This window comes from Stenella coeruleoalba (assembly GCF_951394435.1).
Source record: "Stenella coeruleoalba genome assembly, chromosome: 11".
Classification (NCBI taxonomy): Eukaryota; Metazoa; Chordata; class Mammalia; order Artiodactyla; family Delphinidae; genus Stenella; species Stenella coeruleoalba.
The window spans coordinates 97,491,874-97,512,032 of NC_137157.1; the positions used below are offsets into that span (position 1 = coordinate 97,491,874).

The following is a 20,159-nucleotide window of genomic DNA, read 5'->3' on the forward strand; positions in this document are numbered from 1 at the left end:
CCTCTTCCCGCGCTGGGCCCGGCCCTCGTCCCCTCCCTGCCTTCTCACCTCCGCAGCCCCCCCCTCCGTATCATCACAGAGCCCCAGCGTCACCTTCATACCACTCACATCCAAGACACGTCATCTTGTGCTAGTCCCTGGATTTCGCATTTTCCTGTCCATGTGAGCAAGGACATAAAAAAAAAAAAAAACAAAAAAAAACATGGCTTCGGGTATTTTGTTTCTTTGGCATCCAATGGGACGGTAAGGTGAAGCAATCTCAGCAAGGAGAAAGAACCCGATGGCTAATAGCAGAAGAAAACTACTGCCGGCCTGAGAGACCCCAGCAGACGCCGTTTGGCCTGTTGTCTCTGGATCCCCCCGTCAGTGCCTTGCGGCTCCCCTGCATTCAAGTGGTCCCTAAATAAGCCACAATTCATCAAGCGTCATTTCAGCCCTTTATAACCTTGTAAGTATTTTTCAGTATACAATCTAAATCCTCCTAATTAGGCTACCAGGACTTGGCTCCTTGTCCTGTCTCCGCAGCACAACTGTCCACCTCAGCTCTATCCGTGGTTGCAGACAGTCGGTGACAAAAAAGGTCCAGAACACCTGAGTTCTGTTGCCAGTTCTGAACCTTTCTGGCTGTAGGACCTGGGACGAGTCACCTCTCCTGACACTGCTCTGACTTAATGTCCATGTCACCCCGCTTTAGAAGCATTTTCTGAAGTTTACATTCTCCAGATATTTTTAATTCTCCATCCTTCCTTTTAGAAATGTCCTCCTCCTCTGGTTTCTAGTTTCCCTATTTTTCTACGTCTCTCAGGGGCTCTACTCGACTTTGTCAACCCCTTACATGTTTGTCTTTCCCAGGACTTTCTCTTGACCCTCTGCTACTCTCTACCATCTTCCCTAGGTGATCTCATCCAAACCCATAGCTTCAATTACCTGGTGTCTCCCTTCATGGACAGTTACACACTGATTAAAATGAAAACTACGAAGCCATGTACGATGTTTATGACGTTATGATCTTGAGTGCCTGGTACACATTTATCTGTACTATAATTACAACCATATACAGACTGAGTTCGTGTAGGTAAAGACTAGAAGGGCAGGTGGTGGGTGAGTGGATACGTCCTGTAGTTTGCTCGTCTTCCGTCCTTTGGGAGAGCTGCTGTGTCCTACTCCACGTGGCCCTGGAGAAGCATCAGTCATGGCACTGCCACCACACCACACCACACTGTGGGCTTGTGACCCAGGCTGGCCAATCAGAGGACCCCAATATCTCAGACACAGTGATGAGCTCAAGTCCGACCAATCACCTCTGAGACTTTCCCACCAGCAGGAAGACTGCATCTTCTGACTGGCCGAGAGTGGTCACCTTAACTTCTGGGCAGAGCTTGTCTTCAGAGTGAAGTTAACCATGAAAAGAAGCAAGACTAACGCGGGAGAGGGAGTCTGAGCTCCATGATCTTGTCTGAACTCCTAGATCTTGCTGTATCTACACTTAGCCCTCCTGATTCCCCAGTCACATAAACCGATAAATGTCCTTTAAACTAGTTGGAACTCAGCTTCTGTCATTTTCAAACCAGAATCCTGACTGTCTTGGGCAAGAGGAAAAAAGTGTTTTTTTATTATTTAGCGTCCTCTCAGTGATGCTGTAACACTGAGTACTTAACCCTCTCCCCACCCCATCTCCCCACACACGCACCCATTGTTGTATTTGATTGAGGGCATAAGGAAGGAGCATGGGTGCAAGGACATCCTTTCCAATCCCTCATCATAGGAATCATGCCAATAGGCCATGTGAATAGAGGGTTTTTTTTTTAAACCTTTATGCATTAAAAAACAACAGTCTTAAGTATTGTACAATAGAAGTGCTGTCTCTAATACAAATCACTGGTGGAAAGGAACAGGACACACCCTCCTCTCAGGTCACACAATAGGTGGTAAAATGTTTGTGTTCTCGGGGGAGCAGTTTTTGTTTTGTTGTCCTGTGGAGGCCTTGGACTCCGCTGGCCCAATAACTGCCTCGGGCTTTCCGGAAGCTTCTGCTAGATGAGGCAGCTGGACTTCAGCTGTGTGCTGGACAGAGCCCTGCTGACTACCTGAGTTCTGACCCTGTTTAGTGGCGCCTTCGTTGATTTTGTCTTTAGTCTCTATTTGAAGGATCACCTCTGCCAAAGAGGAGAGAGCAGGAACAAGTAAGTGTTCAAATATGAATTACATTCTAACTGTCCATTAGGCTGTAAGTCATTTGGGGGACATCTGGTTGTAATGATACAAAAACAAGTCATTTGTAAAGCACATTCTGTGTGCCAGGCATCATTCTAAGCCCTTTACACTTACTGGTTCCTTTGCTCCTTCCTGCAACCAGAGAGAATAGGCATTATTCTCATTCTCATAAATGGAGAAACTGCGGCACAGAGAGGTTAAGTAAATTGCCCAAGGGCCCACAGCTGGTAAGTGGTAGGGCCAGACTTTATCCCAGGCAGCCTGACTCCAGTGACCGAGTACATAACCATGAGGCTATATTGCATATAAAAGATCCTCGCATAATTCCATAATCTGATCAAAATTCAAAAGGTAATTATAGGGCTTGCAGAGGAGGACGCATTGAAAGAAAAGGAAAGGAGGGGAATAGGAATTGGAGATAGGAGAAACACAGAAATTCCTAACGATGAGAGGGCAAAAAAAGAGGAGAACCCAGCCACAACCAAGTTTCCTGAAAGAGGAAAATCCCCAAATTACGAAGTGTCAGGCCAGTAGTGATGAAACCAGAATAATTAACCGAGGTTGAGCTCAGAGAAATTGGCAGGCAATCCTCCAGAGACGGCTGACCCCCTGGATTATGGAAATAGGACTGGCTATTTGAGGAACTGGACCTTGTTTGCCCAAGTGATGTTGCCCTTGAACCTTGCCCTTCCTGGCCTCAGAAGGGAAACAGAGACTGGCTTTCCTCAAGGTCTGAAGCCTGGGCTGTGCTTTGAGGTTCCGCGGCTCATGAATCCAAGCATGCCTGAGGGCCTGGTCAGGGGTCACGCGAAGAGAAGGCTCCCAGCTACACACCAACAAAGCCCAGCATTGGTTAGGGTTTTATTTCCCTTTTGAATAATGAAATATTTTCAAAGACCCCAATAAAGAACCTAAATAAGATGTAAAAATGGTTCATTTTTAAAGAACCCATTTAAGCTATGTTAAAACTCAAAGATACCATAGAACAGAGCTTATGACATATAATTTTAAAGTACCTGGAGGCAACTATTGGAAATGATCTTTGTAGAAAATGTGTAGGACAAGCCGAGGAATGTCTCACAGCCCAAATTCCGTTACAAGAAATATTAGAGAAAATCGAAACCAGTGGGATTTAGGGGTTAGTAAACTAAGAACATCAAAATGAAGAGATGCTTAATTGTGATTCCCAAACTATGGAATCTGGACCTCCAAGTATATCACAAAGAACATTATAGAACACTAGAATATTAAGACCATGAGGGGACTTGGAGATAATCCAAACTGCTAATGCAGTAACAAGATACACTTGACAAAATACACTTGACCCACCATGGAATCATCTTGCCTTTCTTGAGTAATTTTAGTAACATGGCACTAACTCACAGAACTAGCTATTCCAGTTTTAAAAAACTCCAATTCTTTAAAAGTTGTTCATTTTGATTGAGCCAAGTTTCACTTCTCAGGAACTTTTAGCTTAGTAACTTTGACCCGGTCTTAAATTCTACCCATGAGCATCATACAGAATGAGACAACTAATCCATCTTTTATGTCACAACCCTTCAACTATCTGAAGACATTTACATGACTACTAGTTATTGATCATATGACATGATCAGTTCCTTCCTAGATAGGAAATCTCAGCTGTTGTCTAACTGGTGTCCATCATGCTGGGAATAGCTACTAACTGCGAGGAGATGGCATTAATATTTCAGACTCATCGAGGTCTAAACAACTCAAGTTCCCAGTTCTTTGTCCAATGAACTGCTGTTAAGCTACACCTCGCCTCTCCTGCACTCCTAGAGTTAGCCTATAAAATCTAGACACAGAACTTTACCTTTATCCCTATTAAATCTGACCCAAAACTTTTAGTCTCTCAAAGACTTGCTAATTAGCCAAATACAAAGTAATAAAACAACAGGCCCTGACAGCATGACTGCCTCTTACAAGGTGTGAGCAACCAGCCCTTTGCACTAAAAAGGAGAATAATTTCATTCCTGGCTGTGAGTTTCTGGATTACCCACCTCTGTCTCAGTACTGAGTTTCTGTTACGAGTTAATGGCCATTCATTCTATCGCCTCAGCAAGAGGCTGGGGTGGAGTGGGGGTCATGATGGGGTACAGGATCCTTCTCTGTCTCCATTTTTCAGATGGGTAGCATGACCCCGCAGATGGGAAAACTTTCGGCAGGCCCTGGTGGTTTATTTTCTGAGCTAGTACCTAAACTCCAGATGCACCAATGCCAGAAGAGTAGTATTTTGCTAAAACTACTTCATCCCACTGAAGGAATGAGAGAACGTAAAGATATGGTCTTCTAAAACTACTAAACAATTATAGGACTAATACAGCTGGAAGAGACCTTAGGGATACCCCACTCTACAGAAAAGGAAACTGAAGCCCAGAGAGACGATGACTTGTCCAATATCACGTGGCTAATTTATTTGCCACTCAGTGGAGACAGACTTGCATAACCTCTTTAATATTGGTGACAACAGCTAGTATTTTCTAAATACCTTCTCAACTAGGTACAGTTCTAAGGTGCTTTATGGACTATTGGGTTTTTTTTTTTTTATCAATACTATGACGGGTGAAGTACAGAGCCTACTTTCTAAGATTCAAAATATGCCTATAGATTCTAAAAAGCTGTACATAATAAATGGTTTATAGATCACCCTTTCCCTAGTTCCCTAATATGAGAGGATTTAGACTCTAAATCCTAGGGGAATGGGTGGGAAGGGGCCTGAAACCAGCTTGTACTGGGCATGTATGCAAATAGTTATTGATACAACAGACTCTGAAGACCTGGGCTTCAGTCCATGAAACAGAAAACACGGAGGACTTGCCTACAACCTTGCTTCCAGGCAGTCAGGGCAAGAAGGAAGCAAGCTCGACCCACACGCTGTGTAATCCAGGGCAAGTCACTTAATCTCTCGAGCCTCAGGCTCCACGTCTCAAAACATCAGGTCGTCTGTCCCACTGACCACACAGGATGGACAGTGGAGACAGCAGTCTGATGAGGCAACAGATAGGAAAGCATCTCGTAGACTCTAAAGACCTATGGTCCGTGTTTATTATGTCCCATGACTGCCTCCCAGCCCCAGACTTTCACCAGCAAACGTGTGGGAAAGTACAGTGTTTAAGAGGAAACCCAGAAGCAAAGACACCCTGACAAAACTCACACCAAACACTTTCTCAGAAAGTCCAGGAAACCGGTGTCGTAGGTTTTCAGCACCATGGTGAGATCCTTGGAATCCAGGTATCTTTTTTTCCCCTTTTGTTGGTTATATTTTTAGGAAAACCTTTGGAATCTTTAGAGATACAACATTATGTGTTTAGTTCCAGGTGTGAATATGCATTGGTCACATCACAGCTGTTCACTCAACCTTGCTGCTTCTGGGAGTGGTCTCTGCAGCTCTCCCGCCCCCTCCCACACAGACAAACACACCCACAGTCTTAGTTTAAAATAACCACATGTACATTATCCAATGAATACAATTTACTTTTACAAATAACTTCCTACTACTCGGCATGTTCTGAGCCACCAGCTCCTCCTCCTGGAATCAATCAAATGATCTTAATGGTTTAACATTAACCAACGTAAAATAATAGTGACGATGATAATAATAATAGTAAAGTAAATCTGAAGTGACAGAAACGGTCCGCTGTGAACAAAAAGCATGTTGTCCATTCTTGGCTTTTCTATGCCCTTGATCCTCCCTCACCCCAAAACGTGAGAATTTGGGACACCCATGGGGAATAACAGCAAAGTCATTTTAGGAGGAGGATTGACTTTCAGAGCTCATGTACAAGCCACACAAGCAAGTTAACCTCATTTCTTATTTTTAGTCGTGTCAAAATTTTGTCCATAGCTGGAATGATCAAACTTGGTGGTGGCTTAAGACACTGCTTGGAATGATTTTCTTCAGCCATTTCCACGGATTAAAGCCCTCACCAAATGTATCTTCTGTCATTGCTGAAAAGAAACCCCTGAAGACAGGTCCAAAGGTGGCCTGAGAACACAGTGCAATGCCTTGAAGGCAAGACCATTCGTTTGGACATCTAGGTCGTGGTGAGCATGTTCAGAAAGGTGACCACGTATGCTCACACCTTGTAAATACACATGTGAAAGGGCGGATATGTATATACACACATGCACAATGGACACATTCCATGAAATTCTCACAAAAACTCGGGGTTCATACAATGGACATCCTGGAAGGTACATAATGAGATGCTTCTAATTACTTTTGCAATCAATACAATTTGCAGGGCGTCCAACAGAACACCTGCTCTTACTGAATTCCTGTAAGAGCCCATGAATGTGTGCATGTGCGTGTATACACACATGGGTATCTGTGTGTTTATATAGAAAAAAATGGGCTGGGCGTACTGCATAGGGCATAGGTCCTGTGAACTCCTTTTTGACTGTGGCACCAGGGCTCCCACCTTATCCTAGATTGTCTTTGGTCAAAGAAGAATTAGATTCACGGGCTTACAAATAACATAGCTCCTACAGTCATCTTTATGCAATTGCTTTTCTTGCACAAGTTTTTCCTACCTCTCTGACCTTCCCCAATATCTCCTTATTCTCCCCACCTCCTCTTGCTGTCTGGAGCACCTACGTATCTTGCTACCTTTGAAGAAACAACTTTCCTCTTAATTAAGGGTATTAACTAGGAGTGGCTGGGGGCTGAGGACCTGTTGGCAGCCCAAACCTGGGGAAGGGAGAGCCAAGAACTTAAGTGGATATGGTGTTTCCAAACTCGCCTCATCATAAGCTGCTGTAAAAAACATACAGACTTCTGAGTCCCACCTCAAACACACTATACCATAGGAGGATCCCAGGAATCAGCATTTTCCCCAAGAACCCAAATGATTCTTATAATCAAATAAAATTTGGGAAACACGGATGAGGATGCAGCTCCCAATAACGTCCTTTCTTACGCAGGAAGGGAAGATGTGTGCTTTTGCTACCAAAATCACATTCGGAAGCTTAGTGCTGATGGTAAAAATCGGGTACTCTATGAAAGGGACATGTGTCTGTCTTTGGTACCCTCTTACCAAAATGCCTATATTCCCTTCCTTTTGATTCCCCCAAGTACACTCTCTTGAGTTCAGGGTTATAGGCTTGAGATGTGACTCTTCCCACATTGCCTTTGTCTAGCAGGAGGGAACACCAATGCTCCTATTTGTCTTTCCCTAAGTCCTTTGAAATCCAAAAGGCTGAATTCAAAGTGGTGGATGGGAAAAGGACATCTGGGGTCAAGAGACCAGTTCCATTGCCCCACGCATAAGTTATACCAGCGAGTCGGCCAGATGCTGTGCTCTGGTATGGGACTGACCAATCCGAGTGGACGACAGTCTTGGCATTGGAGGGGGATCCTGGAGGACCTTTTCTTGCCAGACCTTAAAATTTTAGTTTCTGGATCGTGGGCTCAGGGCTGTGGCTTTTTAACCAACTGGTACAGAAACAGACTCCATTTTAACCCCCAGGTGGCTGAACCAATATATACCGACTGCCCATCAACATGACTGAAACACTTTCGTCCAGGAGGGTCCCCCAGGGTGGTGTTTTTTGACTTTCCTCTTGATGGGACAAGATGTGGAGAGAAATTATGTGATTTGTCTACCCGTTTTGAGGCCACCGTTGGGTGAAAATAAGAGGCAGGAGGGCTGGGAACGACAGTGTGAGCCTGTGAACTAAGCTGACGACAATGTCGTTCCGGATGGCAGGGAGCCCGTCTGTGGAGCCCTCGTTCCTCACATCTGGCTTCACTCCACTTGGCTGACATTAGGGCCACTACGGCTTTTTGTACACAGGAATCCCTTAGCAAAGGGATTTTAGATCTGGGACTGGCTTCATCTTCTGGTTCACAGTGGCTCAGAAGCCCGGCCCGAGTTGGACTTCATTGATCCCCCGGTCCGTCCTGTACAGCACAGCTTGGCTTGAAAGACAGAGGATCATAAAATCCAGGGGCTGGGAACTGGGATGGGGGGAGACTGTGGATGAAGCTTCATTCCAGCAATTAGGCAGATGTCCTATACAAAACTGACAAGCCATAGCTGACAGCCCTTGCTTACCCATTTTATACCAAAGTTGCAATGAATCTGGAATAGTGAGGGACTGGGGCATTAGGAGAATTTCAGCAGGAAAGAATAAGGCTCCATTAATGATAAACTGTCGCAATGGAATTTTCCACTGTTCTTGCAAAGACGCTTCTGCTCTTTGATTTCCTTCACAGTGCGTAGTGCGCGCGGGCAGGCAAGCTGCTAGGGGAGGTGGGGAGCACTGTTGGGAGAGGGTAGAGTTCTAATCTTTTGGGGTTTCAAGATCTGCTGGTAGGCCTTCTGAGCAGGAACCTGGTCATTCTTGGCACCTGTGCATTTTCACTGCCGAGACCTCGCTCCCAGTGACTGCCCCACCCATCTCCATCATGCCCCTGGTACCACGGCTCAGCATCTTTTTACTTTTCTGAAAGAAACCTCTAAGCACAGCCTGCCTTTTGGGGCGTGGCCAGAGGAAGAGCATCATATGGGGTGTAGGGCATGGAAGGTGTCTTCCGGGGCTGGGAAACCTCATCAGCTACAACAGGAAAAAGAGAGTCAGACCTGGGACTCACCAAAGAACGTCTGTCTCCCGGAGGCCGTCTGGATGAAGTGGGTCGGTGGCAAGCCCAGCACCTTCAACAAGGACAAAGCAGTGGATTCCCTCCTCTGGACTCACACATTCCAAGACTGTTAGAACTGGGTGGGACTTCAGCTAAACGTTGTCTTCTACAGATAAGGACCCAGGATATGAAGCGATAACCTCAAGCCAGTGGCAGAGCAGGTCCAGAGCCTGAGACTCGACTCCTGATCCAGGGCCGTTTCAGTACCCCGAGCACTGACACCACCCACATTATTCTAAACAGACATCAGCACCTACTAGACAGGCCACTCGTGATAGCAGGCAGATCACACTGTCTAAGCAAGTAAACCCGTGCAGCTGCGGACCACCCCTGAATTAAGGGGTGACACATCCCAGCTCAGAGCATGGGAAGGGAGGAAAGGAAAAGGAGATGGAAATCACCAGATGGGCATCAGACCACGATATGACAAAGTATCTTCTGAAAAGACAAGGGTAACACCTGCTTGGTCACCTTTCCCCACTGCCACCTATAGGGGTGCACACAGAAGAGAGAAACGACAGGTGTCCCCCTCAGCTCTGGGCCCCTGTCCTTGCAGCCAGGTTCCCAGGTTGTCCCTTTACGACCCTGCCCTCCTGTTCCTGAGCCGCGCTGAGGTCAGGAGGAAGCTGCAGTTCAGGGGCAGCAGGAACCTCCACCCAGATCCCATGCCCTCCATTGGAGGAGAAAATTGGAGGATTGGCTCCGGGATGCTTCACTGAATCGTCCATCATCAACCTTAGAAGCCATGGACTCTGGTCCCCTCATCTTACAGACATCAGACCAGGGAAGTGACTTGCCAAAGAGGACTAGCCTCCGGGTTTACTGATCTCCAGGGCGGTGTTCGTCCCACCATAGCTATCATTTATAGCTACTGTTAACTAAATTAGTGGAATACTTTATTATCAGTTTCAACCATAAGATGAATCTCTACATTAATTCCCAAGGATGTATGTGTCTCCCCAACCAACCTTTAACTTTAAGACAATCTAGAAAATGGGGATTTGGGATGAATGGATAGATAGGTTGAGAGACAGAGGAATTAGATACGTCTTTGTTCAGAGTCAAAATATCTTTGTTCCCTGGGGAAATCCTAAAATGTGAAATTTCCAATTTTTAGGATTATTTTCTCCCATGTCATCTAATTTGGCGTAACAAGATGCCTTTAGGCAAAAGAAGAGCAGGTATAATGAATAACCATGTGAGAGTCTTGGTAAAGCCTTTTCATGGCATGATATTCTTCCCAGAAAGTTAAGATGGTAAGTAACAACTGAACAGTGCACAGATTTCAATGGGTGTCATGTCAGCCTGGTTTTTAGATTCTTTGGAATATATTTGAAAGACCGGTATAACAGTTTTATTTTAAATGTTACTATTCACAATATGCTGGAAGTTACATCCTTTGCAGTTACTTACATTTATGATAAAAAGGTTAGATGTCGACTCAAAAGTGTACATAATTTCAAAACATCCAACCCTGTCCCGTAAACAGATGCAGGCCATTGCCCTAGAGCGAGTCCGACGCAGCCTGGAGTCTGAGAGCGGAAGTTACCCCTCCCGAGGGCATCGGTTGGAAGGCAGCCTTGTCCGCCTCACCTCCATGATGCAGGCTAGCTGCTCCACCTCGTTCTCCCCAGGGAACAGGGGGGTAGCCTGTGTACAGCTCGGCCGTGATGCACCCAGGCTCCACGTATCAATGGCCATGTTGTAGGGATGGCCCAGGATCACCTCTGGGGATCGGTAGAACCGGCTTTGGATGTAGGTGTAGACTGCAGGGGAAAGAAAGAGAAACCTCACGTGGAAATCTCCTCTCCAGAGCACGCGGCTCCACATACCTGCCCAGGCGGGGGTGGACGATAATTAATTAAGAACCCCCCCTACCCCCGACTTCTTTTCACTCTCCGGGCTTTGCAGGGAGAAGGAAGTACAAATGGTCAGCACTTATGAGTCCCATCCTACATCTAATCTCATCACATCCTCAGAGCAACCTGATTATCATGAGGGGCTGTTAGCCTCACGTTACTGATACAGAACTCTAAAGTAGGCATTGTTCTAGAGAAGTAAATTTGTCAGGCAAGCTTTCAAAAAAGAAAACATAAGACGCATATAAAGCTAAGTTTTCAAATTGTCTGATTAATCTGGGGTAGACGCTCTCTGAAGTATTGCAATTTGGCAAGGGAAGACGTGTATGAAAGTTGAAAAAGAAGCGTGGAAAATGCATAATGTAAAAATGTATATTCCATATATTATGTGCATTGTGTTACATAAAGTATAGAAAGAAAAGTTCAACAAAATCTCAGCAGACGAGGATGTACAGAGGATATTTAGTATTGCAGGCAGCCTAGATTTTACAGAGGAGGAAACTGAGGTTGGAGAAATGGGACATTACAGTTATTTGCAAATGCTGTTAACTGGTTACCTAGATGGGGGCAGGGCAAGGGATTTTGTAGTCACTTCTCTGTTGTTTGACTTGGGTACAGTAAGGATGTAATAACTTTTAGTGACTTAAAACAAAGATTTAATAAAAATGACTTTGTACCCTGTCTGTTTCCAAAATGGACATGAGGCACTTTGCAATCAAAGTACGAATATACAGGAAAGATTTTTTAAATGAATTTAATGACAGAGGAAGACAAATACAGTATGATTTCACTTACATGTGGAATCTAAAAAACAAGTGAACAAACAAAAGGAAAGAGAAATGTCTATTTAGGTCTTCTGCCCATTTTTGGATTGGGTTGTTTGTTTTTTTGATACTGAGCTGCATGAGCTGCTTGTATATTTTGGAGATTAATCATTTGTCAGTTGCTTCGCTTGCAAATATTTTCTCCCATTCTGAGGGGTGTCTTTTCATCTTGTTTATGGTTTCCTTTGCTGTGCAAAAACTTCTAAGTTTCATTAGGTCTCATTTGTTTATTTTTGTTTCCATTTCTCTAGGAGGCGGGTCAAAAAGGATCTTGCTGTAGTTTATGTCAAGAGTGTTCTGCCTATGTTTTCCTGTAAGAGTTTTATAGTGTTTGGCCTTTACATTTAGGTCTTTAATCCATTTTGAGTTTATTTTTGTGTATGGTGTTAGGGAGTGTTCTAATTTCCTTCTTTTACCTGTAGCTGTCCAGTTTTCCCAGCACCACTTATTGAAGAGGCTGTCTTTTCTCCATTGTATATTCTTGCCTCCTTTATCAAAAATAAGGTGACCATGTGTGCGTGGGTTTATCTCTGGGCTTTTTATCCTGTTCCATTGATCTATAATTGTTTTTGTGCCAGTACCATACTGTCTTGATTACTGTAGCTTTGTAGTGTGGTCTGAAGTCCGGGAGCCTGTTTCCTCCAGCTCCATTTTTCTTTCTCAAGATTGCTTTGGCTATTCGGGGTCCGTTGTGTTTCCACACAAATTGTGAAATTTTTTGTTCTAGTTCTGTGAAAAATGCCATTGATAGTTTGGTAGAGATGGCATTGAATCTGTAGGTTGCTTTGGGTAGTATAGTCATTTTCACAATGTTGATTCTTCCAATCCAAGTAATGGTATATCTCTCCATCTGTTTGTATCATCTTTAATTTCTTTCATCAGTGTCTTATAGTTTTCTGCATACAGGTCTTTTGTCTCCTTAGGTAGGTTTATTCCTAGGTATTTTATTCTTTTTGTTGCAATGGTAAATGGGAGTGTTTCCTTAATTTCTCTTTCAGATTTTTCATCATTAGTGTATAGGAATGCAAGAGATTTCTGTGCATTAATTTTGCGTCCTGCTATTTTACCAAATTTATTGTTTAGCTCTAGTAGTTTTCTGGTAGCATCTTTAGGATTCTCTATGTATAGTATCATGTCATCTGCAAACAGTGACAGCTTTACTCCTTCTTTTCCGATTTGAATTTATTTCATCTCTGATCGCTCTGGCTAAAACTTCCAAAACTATGTTGAATAATAGTGGTGAGAGTGGGCAGCCTTGTCTTGTTCCTGATCTTAGTGGAAATGGTTTCAGTTTTCCACCATTGAGAACGATGTTGGCTGTGGGTTTGTCATATATGGCCTTTATTATATTGAGGTAAGTTCCCTCTATGCCTTTCTGGAGAGTTTAGCATAAATGGGTGTTGAATTTTGTTGAAAGATTTTTCTGCATCTATTGAGATTATCATATGGTTTTTATCCTTCAATTTGTTAACATGGTAAAAGCAGGAAAACTAAATAGTTGAATGACAGCAGCATCACCTGGAGGAATATACAGTCTGGTCCACGGAGGAAACAGACATTCAAATAAAATTTTTTTAAGGAGCCAAGTTGATTTTCAGCCTTCAAGGACAAGTACAAATTAGCAATGGAAAAAAGGCAAATAAGAACCAACTGAAGACCTGGAGCCATGGGTACTAGCACCCAGTGTGGTGTGGCAGGGGGTCAAAGGTGAACGTGGGCAGCACGCGACAAGGTTGAAGAAGCGGACAGGGGCCAGCCTGATTCGAAATAGCTTGTGAACTAAACAGGCTAAGGGGTATGTGTGTGGATTTTAAGCAGAGGGGTGTTCGGGCTCAGATTTTATTTTAGGAAACTCCCTCTGGCTAGAGTGGCTTGATGGGTAGGCCCGAGTAGGTTACCAGTCAAGGCAAGGACGCCAGTTAGTAGTCAGAGTAAAGGCAGCAAGTGGAAGGAGAGAGCAGTTTTGAGAAACGCAGGAAATGGACTAGAGCTTGCTGAACGGATGTGAAGGGTGCAAGTGCCTGAGGCACCTCAGCTGACTGATGGTGATGCTATTTACTAACAGAAAATATAGGAGGGAAAACGCCTGGGGAGGGGGAGACGTTATTGATTCAGTGATGACTTACGTCAAATGATCAAGTGGTCTGTGTCAGGAGCAAGGTCTGGGCTTAAAGATCCTGACTTGGCAGTCACCGTCACACTGGTGACCATTGAACTTGAAGTTGCCCAAGCTTTGAAAGAAAAAAGGACCAGGGGGGAAAAGAATGGAATCTCACAGAATATGGTATGGTAGTGAGAGCTGTGGGTGTAGGTGACACAAAAGATTAGCAAGCCACAAACAATGAAGAGAGGCAGGGAGGCAGGGAGAAAAGTACAAAAGAATGGTGTCATACGTGCCCAGAAATAAAATGTACTAAGCAGGGTATAATGAATAGGGTCTATAAGATACGGTGAGAAAGTGCACCCTGGGTTTGGCAACAGAAAGGTCATGAGTGCTTTCTGCAAGGCCAGTTTTGACGCACATTAAGGTAATTTTCAGTGGAAGGTACTAATATCAATAGCATAGAGAAAACAGGTTCATCAAGCTCGTCCAGATGACTAATTAATGATATTAGTACTAACACAGGGTAGGCTCTTAATAAACGTTTATTGTTAAACTGCCGCACACGGAGTACCTCAATACCGTGTCCCTGGGAAACATGTTTCCAAGAAGGGGTGGGGCGGGGTAGGTAAGGGGGTGTAAGACAGTAGAAAATATATACTCGATAAGAAAAAATATATATAATAGCAGTAGGATCATAATTCCTACATAAAATCATCACTTTAATCACAATTCTAAATACTTATCTTCACATTAACATAGATATTTCATTAACCAAGAAGAACTGAGCTAAGTATTATGTATTTTTTAATGGTTAACATGATTCAAAGTATTTTTATTAAAAATTGAAATTTGGTTTGGTTGAAGTTCTCACCATAAAGTATCACTATTTTTACTCACAGTGAATTAGGATCTAAGCTTCCGAAAGGGCTGCACTATCTAATACAATAGGGGTGACAAGTACTTGACAGCCACCCTCTAGAGCACGGGCTTAATGTAAAAGTGACGACTTTAAGAAACAGCTCTTCCCTTTATATTTACAACAAAAAGGCTAAGTTTTTTTGCAAAGCACTCATTTTATCATGAAATGTAGACAGAGACAGATGGATGCATTAGCATCAAGGAAAAGTGCATATCACAACTTTTTCACTTTTATTAAAGGTTTTGACAATGAGGGCTTCATAAAATGTCACAAAATTCTATTTGCTATCTAACCATCTACTTCGAAGTAGGAGACATACGCTATAGTATAGCAACTGTTTTGGGTTTTTTTGTTTTTTTTTTTCTTTTGCGGTACGCGGGCCTCTCACTGCTGGGGCCTCTCCCGTTGCGGAGCACAGGCTCCGGACGCGCAGGCTCAGTGGCCATGGCTCACGGGTCCAGCCGCTCCGCGGCATGTGGGATCCTCCCAGACTGGGGCACGAACCCATGTCCCCTGCATCGGCAGGCAGACTCTCAACCACTGCGCCACCAGGGAAGCCGATCAACTGTTTTAATATGGAAAATTATTCTGAATTCTCAATATAAAAACATTTGGCTAAAATATGAAACATCATTGCAACAAAACTGACAATGCAGGTTAAGTAACTTATAAGATTTCAGAAATGTCTCCTGGGAGAAATGGGAATTTTCCTTTTGCCAGATAAACTGTGCACAGTTAAATTTCAGGTGCCATAAACTAGACAAAGCCAGAAAGAAGCATCGGGCATGTTACTAGGAAAGAACAACATGTAACGGGGACATCCTCCATGTCAAACTGACAGCCACGTAATGACAGTGACTTATTATATACATATAAGGGAAAGAGAATATGCTCTTCAGAAGGGGATGACATTCCAAGATAATTCTTATAAACAAACCTCTTACTGAAGTCTCAGATAGCTTTTCAGAGAACAATCACAAAACAGGTAGAGATCGTTTATACAACTTTAAAGGATTCATTTATGTTACAATACCCTCCTCAAATATAAACACAAATATATACATGCTTATAAAAGTGAGATCTTCTCGATCAAACATTTTCTTGCCACTACACTCAGCTACTAGCAGCATTTGGATGCAAAGGTTTAACTCGTGCTAATCGGGACAAGCCAAGGCGGAGACTCTGAGTTGGAGACTTCACAGACACTCTGGCCAGTGGGCTACGGCTGCTGCTTCCAGACACCGCTGCAAAAAGACAGATCACCTGGTGCTGAGAACGTCAGAAATCTCGTAACAAAGGTCAGTTTATAAAACAGAAGAGGCCAAAAAAAGGAGTTAAGCATTATTCTGCTATGCAGGTTCTATCAAGGTACATATTAGATCAAGAGAATGGGAAGTACTAAAGAGCAGAAAATATGTAGCATTGCGTATTTTCAAACATCCTCAGAGGCCAAGGTAATGACACCGAAACTTTAAATGTGAAAGCTAAATAGGAAAGTTGGGAGCAAAGAACACTGATTGTAAAGACATAAAGAAATGAATGGAATTATAATTTCTAAAGTAGTAGCAAAATCTAACGCATTTTTACAAAATTCTGCAACTTTTACAAGTACTCCTTACAGAATCTGTTTTTTCAACTATCACATAACTTTAAATATGACAAATACCATTTTTCTTTATTTATACTAGTCTCATTTATGCTACCACTCTAATACAGCAATCATTTCCAACAAGTATTAAATTTCAGAATTTATCCACATGTATGTTCGTAGCTGGTCATGATTTTAGCCGTAAAAAGTACAAGTGTGTGTGTACTTTTTCCATACGAAGGTTTTATGAACATTCCCATGTTTCCAGCCATCTGATTTATCATGCTTAGTTGCACATACGTGCCACATATTGGTCAAATTCCTACAACAAACTTCTGGGTTGTTTCTAGTTTTTCACCACTTTTCTACAAATGGCTATAAAGAAATCACTTAGTACTGACCACTTGCTACTCTTCCTTCTTTTGAAGTCTTTTTAAGGATAAATTCCCAAGATTAGTTCCTAAGTCAAAAGGCCGATTTATTTTTATGGCTCCTGTCAAGCTGTCCTGTAAAGGGATTATAAATTTATAATAATTATACCTGCTACCCCACAACCCAGAGTGCACTGCTTGATACAGCTTTATTATTTTCTAGTTTGAGAGGTATAAAACAGTATTTTATTATTTTAATTTACATTTCCGTGATTACCAGCGAGGCTGCAATTCTTTTCATATTGGTTTCTAGTTGTACTTCTTGGGGTCAGTGGTATGTTATGTCCTGGGCTCATTTTCCCATTGGAATCTTGCTGGTCTTCTCACATTCGTATAAGACAGGAGGCTAGCTGGCAACCTGAGGGTCAAATCCTGCTCTCAGATATACTGTTTGGTCCACGTGGTGTTTTAAAAAGTCTACTTTTAAGAACTAGGAGATTTCACACTAAAATCTGTACTTCTGGCTTCTCTTGAAAAACTCAGACGTGGAAATCCGAGGTCCATAATCCTGCATGTTAACAGCCAGGTGGAGCAAAGGAACGGCGGCTTCCTTCCAGAGGGCTCGCGCTCTCGAGGGCAGCAACGCCCACTCACTCACGCTTCCTCCCCAGGCCCAATTCCCTCACCTCTGTCACCTGCCCGGCCCTTCCCCACAATGAATTAATAAGCACTTCGTGTTTTATGACGTGACTCTTTACCCATCAATCCATTATTTCTTTTTTATCTTTTTGCTTATGCTACTTTCAAATTTCTACAGTCATTATATAAATACTTTTAAAATTCTTTTGTTGCGGAATCACTAATTATTCTCATAAGAAATACACTAAGGATTATCCTTGAACTGACAGAGCTTCATTATTTCAATAACTAATCTTCCGGGACTTTCCTGGTGGCACAGTGGTTTAGAATCCGCCTGCCAATGCAGGACACACGGGTTCGAGCCCTGGTCTGGGAAGATCCCACATGCCGCAGAGCGGCTAAGCCCGTGTGCCACAACTACTGAGCCTGCGCTCTAGAACCTGCGAGCCACAGCTACTGAGGCCACGTGCTGCAACTACTGAAGCCCACGTGCCTAGAGCCCACACTCTGCAACAAGAGAAGCCACCACGATGAGAAGCCTGCGCACCGCAACGAAGAGTAGCCCCCGCTTGCCGCAACTAGAGAAAGCCCGCGCGCAGCAACAAAGACCCAACACAGCCAAAAAAAATTTTTTTAATAAAATAAAAATAAAAAAAAAAATAATATGAGCAAGTGCTCATATGTAACATTTACAACTAAGAAGAAACAAATCTACTCGTGGTAATTTTCCAAGCCCCTGCCCTTGAGCAGTAAATAAATATACCGTACCTGGTGGGACCCACTTAGGTCTCTTGCTTTCAGCTGGAGGACTTTGTATTTGTAACGGCTTCCTAGTAGCCTCTGAAGAAGGAGAAACCTTTTTCGGTGTGGGCCAAGATTCTGACTTGACAGCAGCAGGAGCAGAATCTACTGAAGTCACTTATTTGAAAAATATACATAAAAAAGGGGTCACAGAGGAAGATAAAGTTTAGCATGTATGTGTGAAAATTGTCAAGTTACATAAGCTTATAAGAATTAAAGAAGCGGAATCATAAATTTGAAAAACTCATTCATCAACATTTATTGAGAGTCTAAGAATGGCCATCTTTTATGAGCACTACATGCTAGGAAGTATGGTAAGCATATCATATACATTCCCTCTAACCCGTAGAGCAACTCCGATACAGAACTGACTATCCATACTGTCAGTTAAGGAAACAGAGAGGTTAGACAACCTGCCTGTAGTATGAGAGCTAGTAAGTGTCTGAGTCCAGAGTCCACACTTGTAATCATCACACAATAGTGTCTCATCGGAATATGTCAGTGAGACATTTTATTAGGCTCTAGGAATTTACGGTCCAATCACTAGACTCTAGTAGAAAGGGCAGAAACGTACAGAGACGCGTACAGTGCAACGTGGCGAGAGATGACAGACTCTAGAGGCGGTCACGGGGTAGGGAACCTACATCCAGAAGCATCTTGCCGAGGGCGGTGAAAAAGCAGACCGCCTCGACGGCTCTACGGTAACCCAGGCGAGAGGGGATCAGGGCCTGAACTAAGGGGAGAAAGGAGGGAAAACAGCAGAGTGGACGGCTTTTAGTAATCAGAAGGGGGAGGCGTGCTGGAGATGAGGGAATCATCATGATTGGCAAGTTCCTGTCAGGAACACACCATCTGATGCCGCCATTTACCCAGAGAATGAACACAGAATGGGAGTGGGTTTGGGTTTTTTGTTGGTTTGGTTTTGATGGAGGGAGGAGAAGCAGAATACAAATTCACTTTCAGATAATGTTTGCTTCGAGATACCTAAGTGGCATCTACGTGCATGTGCATATGAACATCTTCACTATACACTCTTCTTAACGTTAACATCTACATTCTCTAGGTCAGCCCCATCCCACAGACTTTTCTGCCGTGGTGGGAACGTTCTTTATTTCGTGCTGTCCAATACGGTAGCCACAAGCCACACACAGTTAGTGAGCACTTGAAATGTGGTTAGCAAAACCAAGGAACCGACTTTTAAATTTTATCTAATTTTAATTCATTTAAATATGATAGAGCTACTTTGGCTAGAGGCTACCATATTGGACACCAGAGCTCTTGCAATTTTCTCTATGCAGGGAAAAACTGTAACACCTGCCAGGTCAGAGACGCTTAGAGGTTATCAGTACATTATTAGTGGGACTAGAAATATAACCCATCTTTCCAAATTCTTAATCTCCTTATTTAGCTGTTAAACTTTACTTCTAATATTACATAGGAAGTTTTCTCGGGAAGCAACTTGCGCCAGGGTATATGGAAGACTTTAAGCAGCAAACTCCAACCTGGAAACTGAAATTTTATCGTTAGTTTTTAGAATGTTTTGGTGAGCAAGCATAAACAAACACCTGAAGAAAATATGAAATATATTCATGTTAGGTTTTTTCCTATTGTCAATGACTTTTTCATATCAGTTTGTGGTAGGCAGTCCCTTAAAGAGACCTGTCTCCTAATTCCCAGAATGTGTGCACATGTTACCTTACACAGCAAAGGGACTTAGCAGGTGTGACTAAATTAAGGATCTGGAGATGGGGAGATTATCCTGAATTATCCGATGGCCCCAGTGTACTCACAAGGGTGCTTATAAGTGCAAGTGAGAAGTAGGAGAATGAGAGAGTTATGTGATGGCTCTGAAGGGAGAAGTGGACCACCCGTCAGAGAGCAGGCGGCCTCTAGAAGCTAGAAAAGGCAGGAAAGGGGGTTCTTCTCCCCTTGAACTTCCATAGAGGAACACAGCTCTGCCAGCAGCTTGATTTTAGCTGAGTGAGGAAAATTTTGAACCTATGACCTGAAGAACGGTAAAGTAATAAATTTGTGTTGATTTAAGCCACTAAATTTGTGATAAATTTTTACAGCAGCAATTGGAAACTAATACACAGCTTTATCTCTAAAAACCCCTACATTTAAAATCTAATTTCTGGAAACCAGATGAATTTGCCAATTGCAAAAAAACACCAAT

At 43.1% G+C, this 20,159-nt stretch overlaps 1 protein-coding gene across 3 annotated transcripts in view; it reads right to left on the minus strand.

Annotated features, from left to right (window-relative positions):
- Positions 1–9,740: 9,740 nt before the first annotated feature.
- Positions 9,741–20,159, minus strand: part of RAD51AP1 (RAD51 associated protein 1) — a 30,047-nt gene continuing 19,628 nt past the window's right edge. For 2 of the 3 annotated variants that reach the window (XM_079938250.1, XM_079938252.1), the window contains 2 exons: positions 17,951–18,100; positions 9,741–10,644 (listed from right to left, as the gene is read on the minus strand). In XM_079938250.1, the coding sequence (XP_079794376.1) occupies positions 10,424–10,644; positions 17,951–18,100 (371 nt within the window). In that variant the 3' untranslated portion in view covers positions 9,741–10,423. Of the gene's footprint in view, positions 10,645–14,252; positions 15,829–17,950; positions 18,101–20,159 lie in introns of those variants that run through there. The other variant, XM_079938251.1, reaches the window with a different exon arrangement.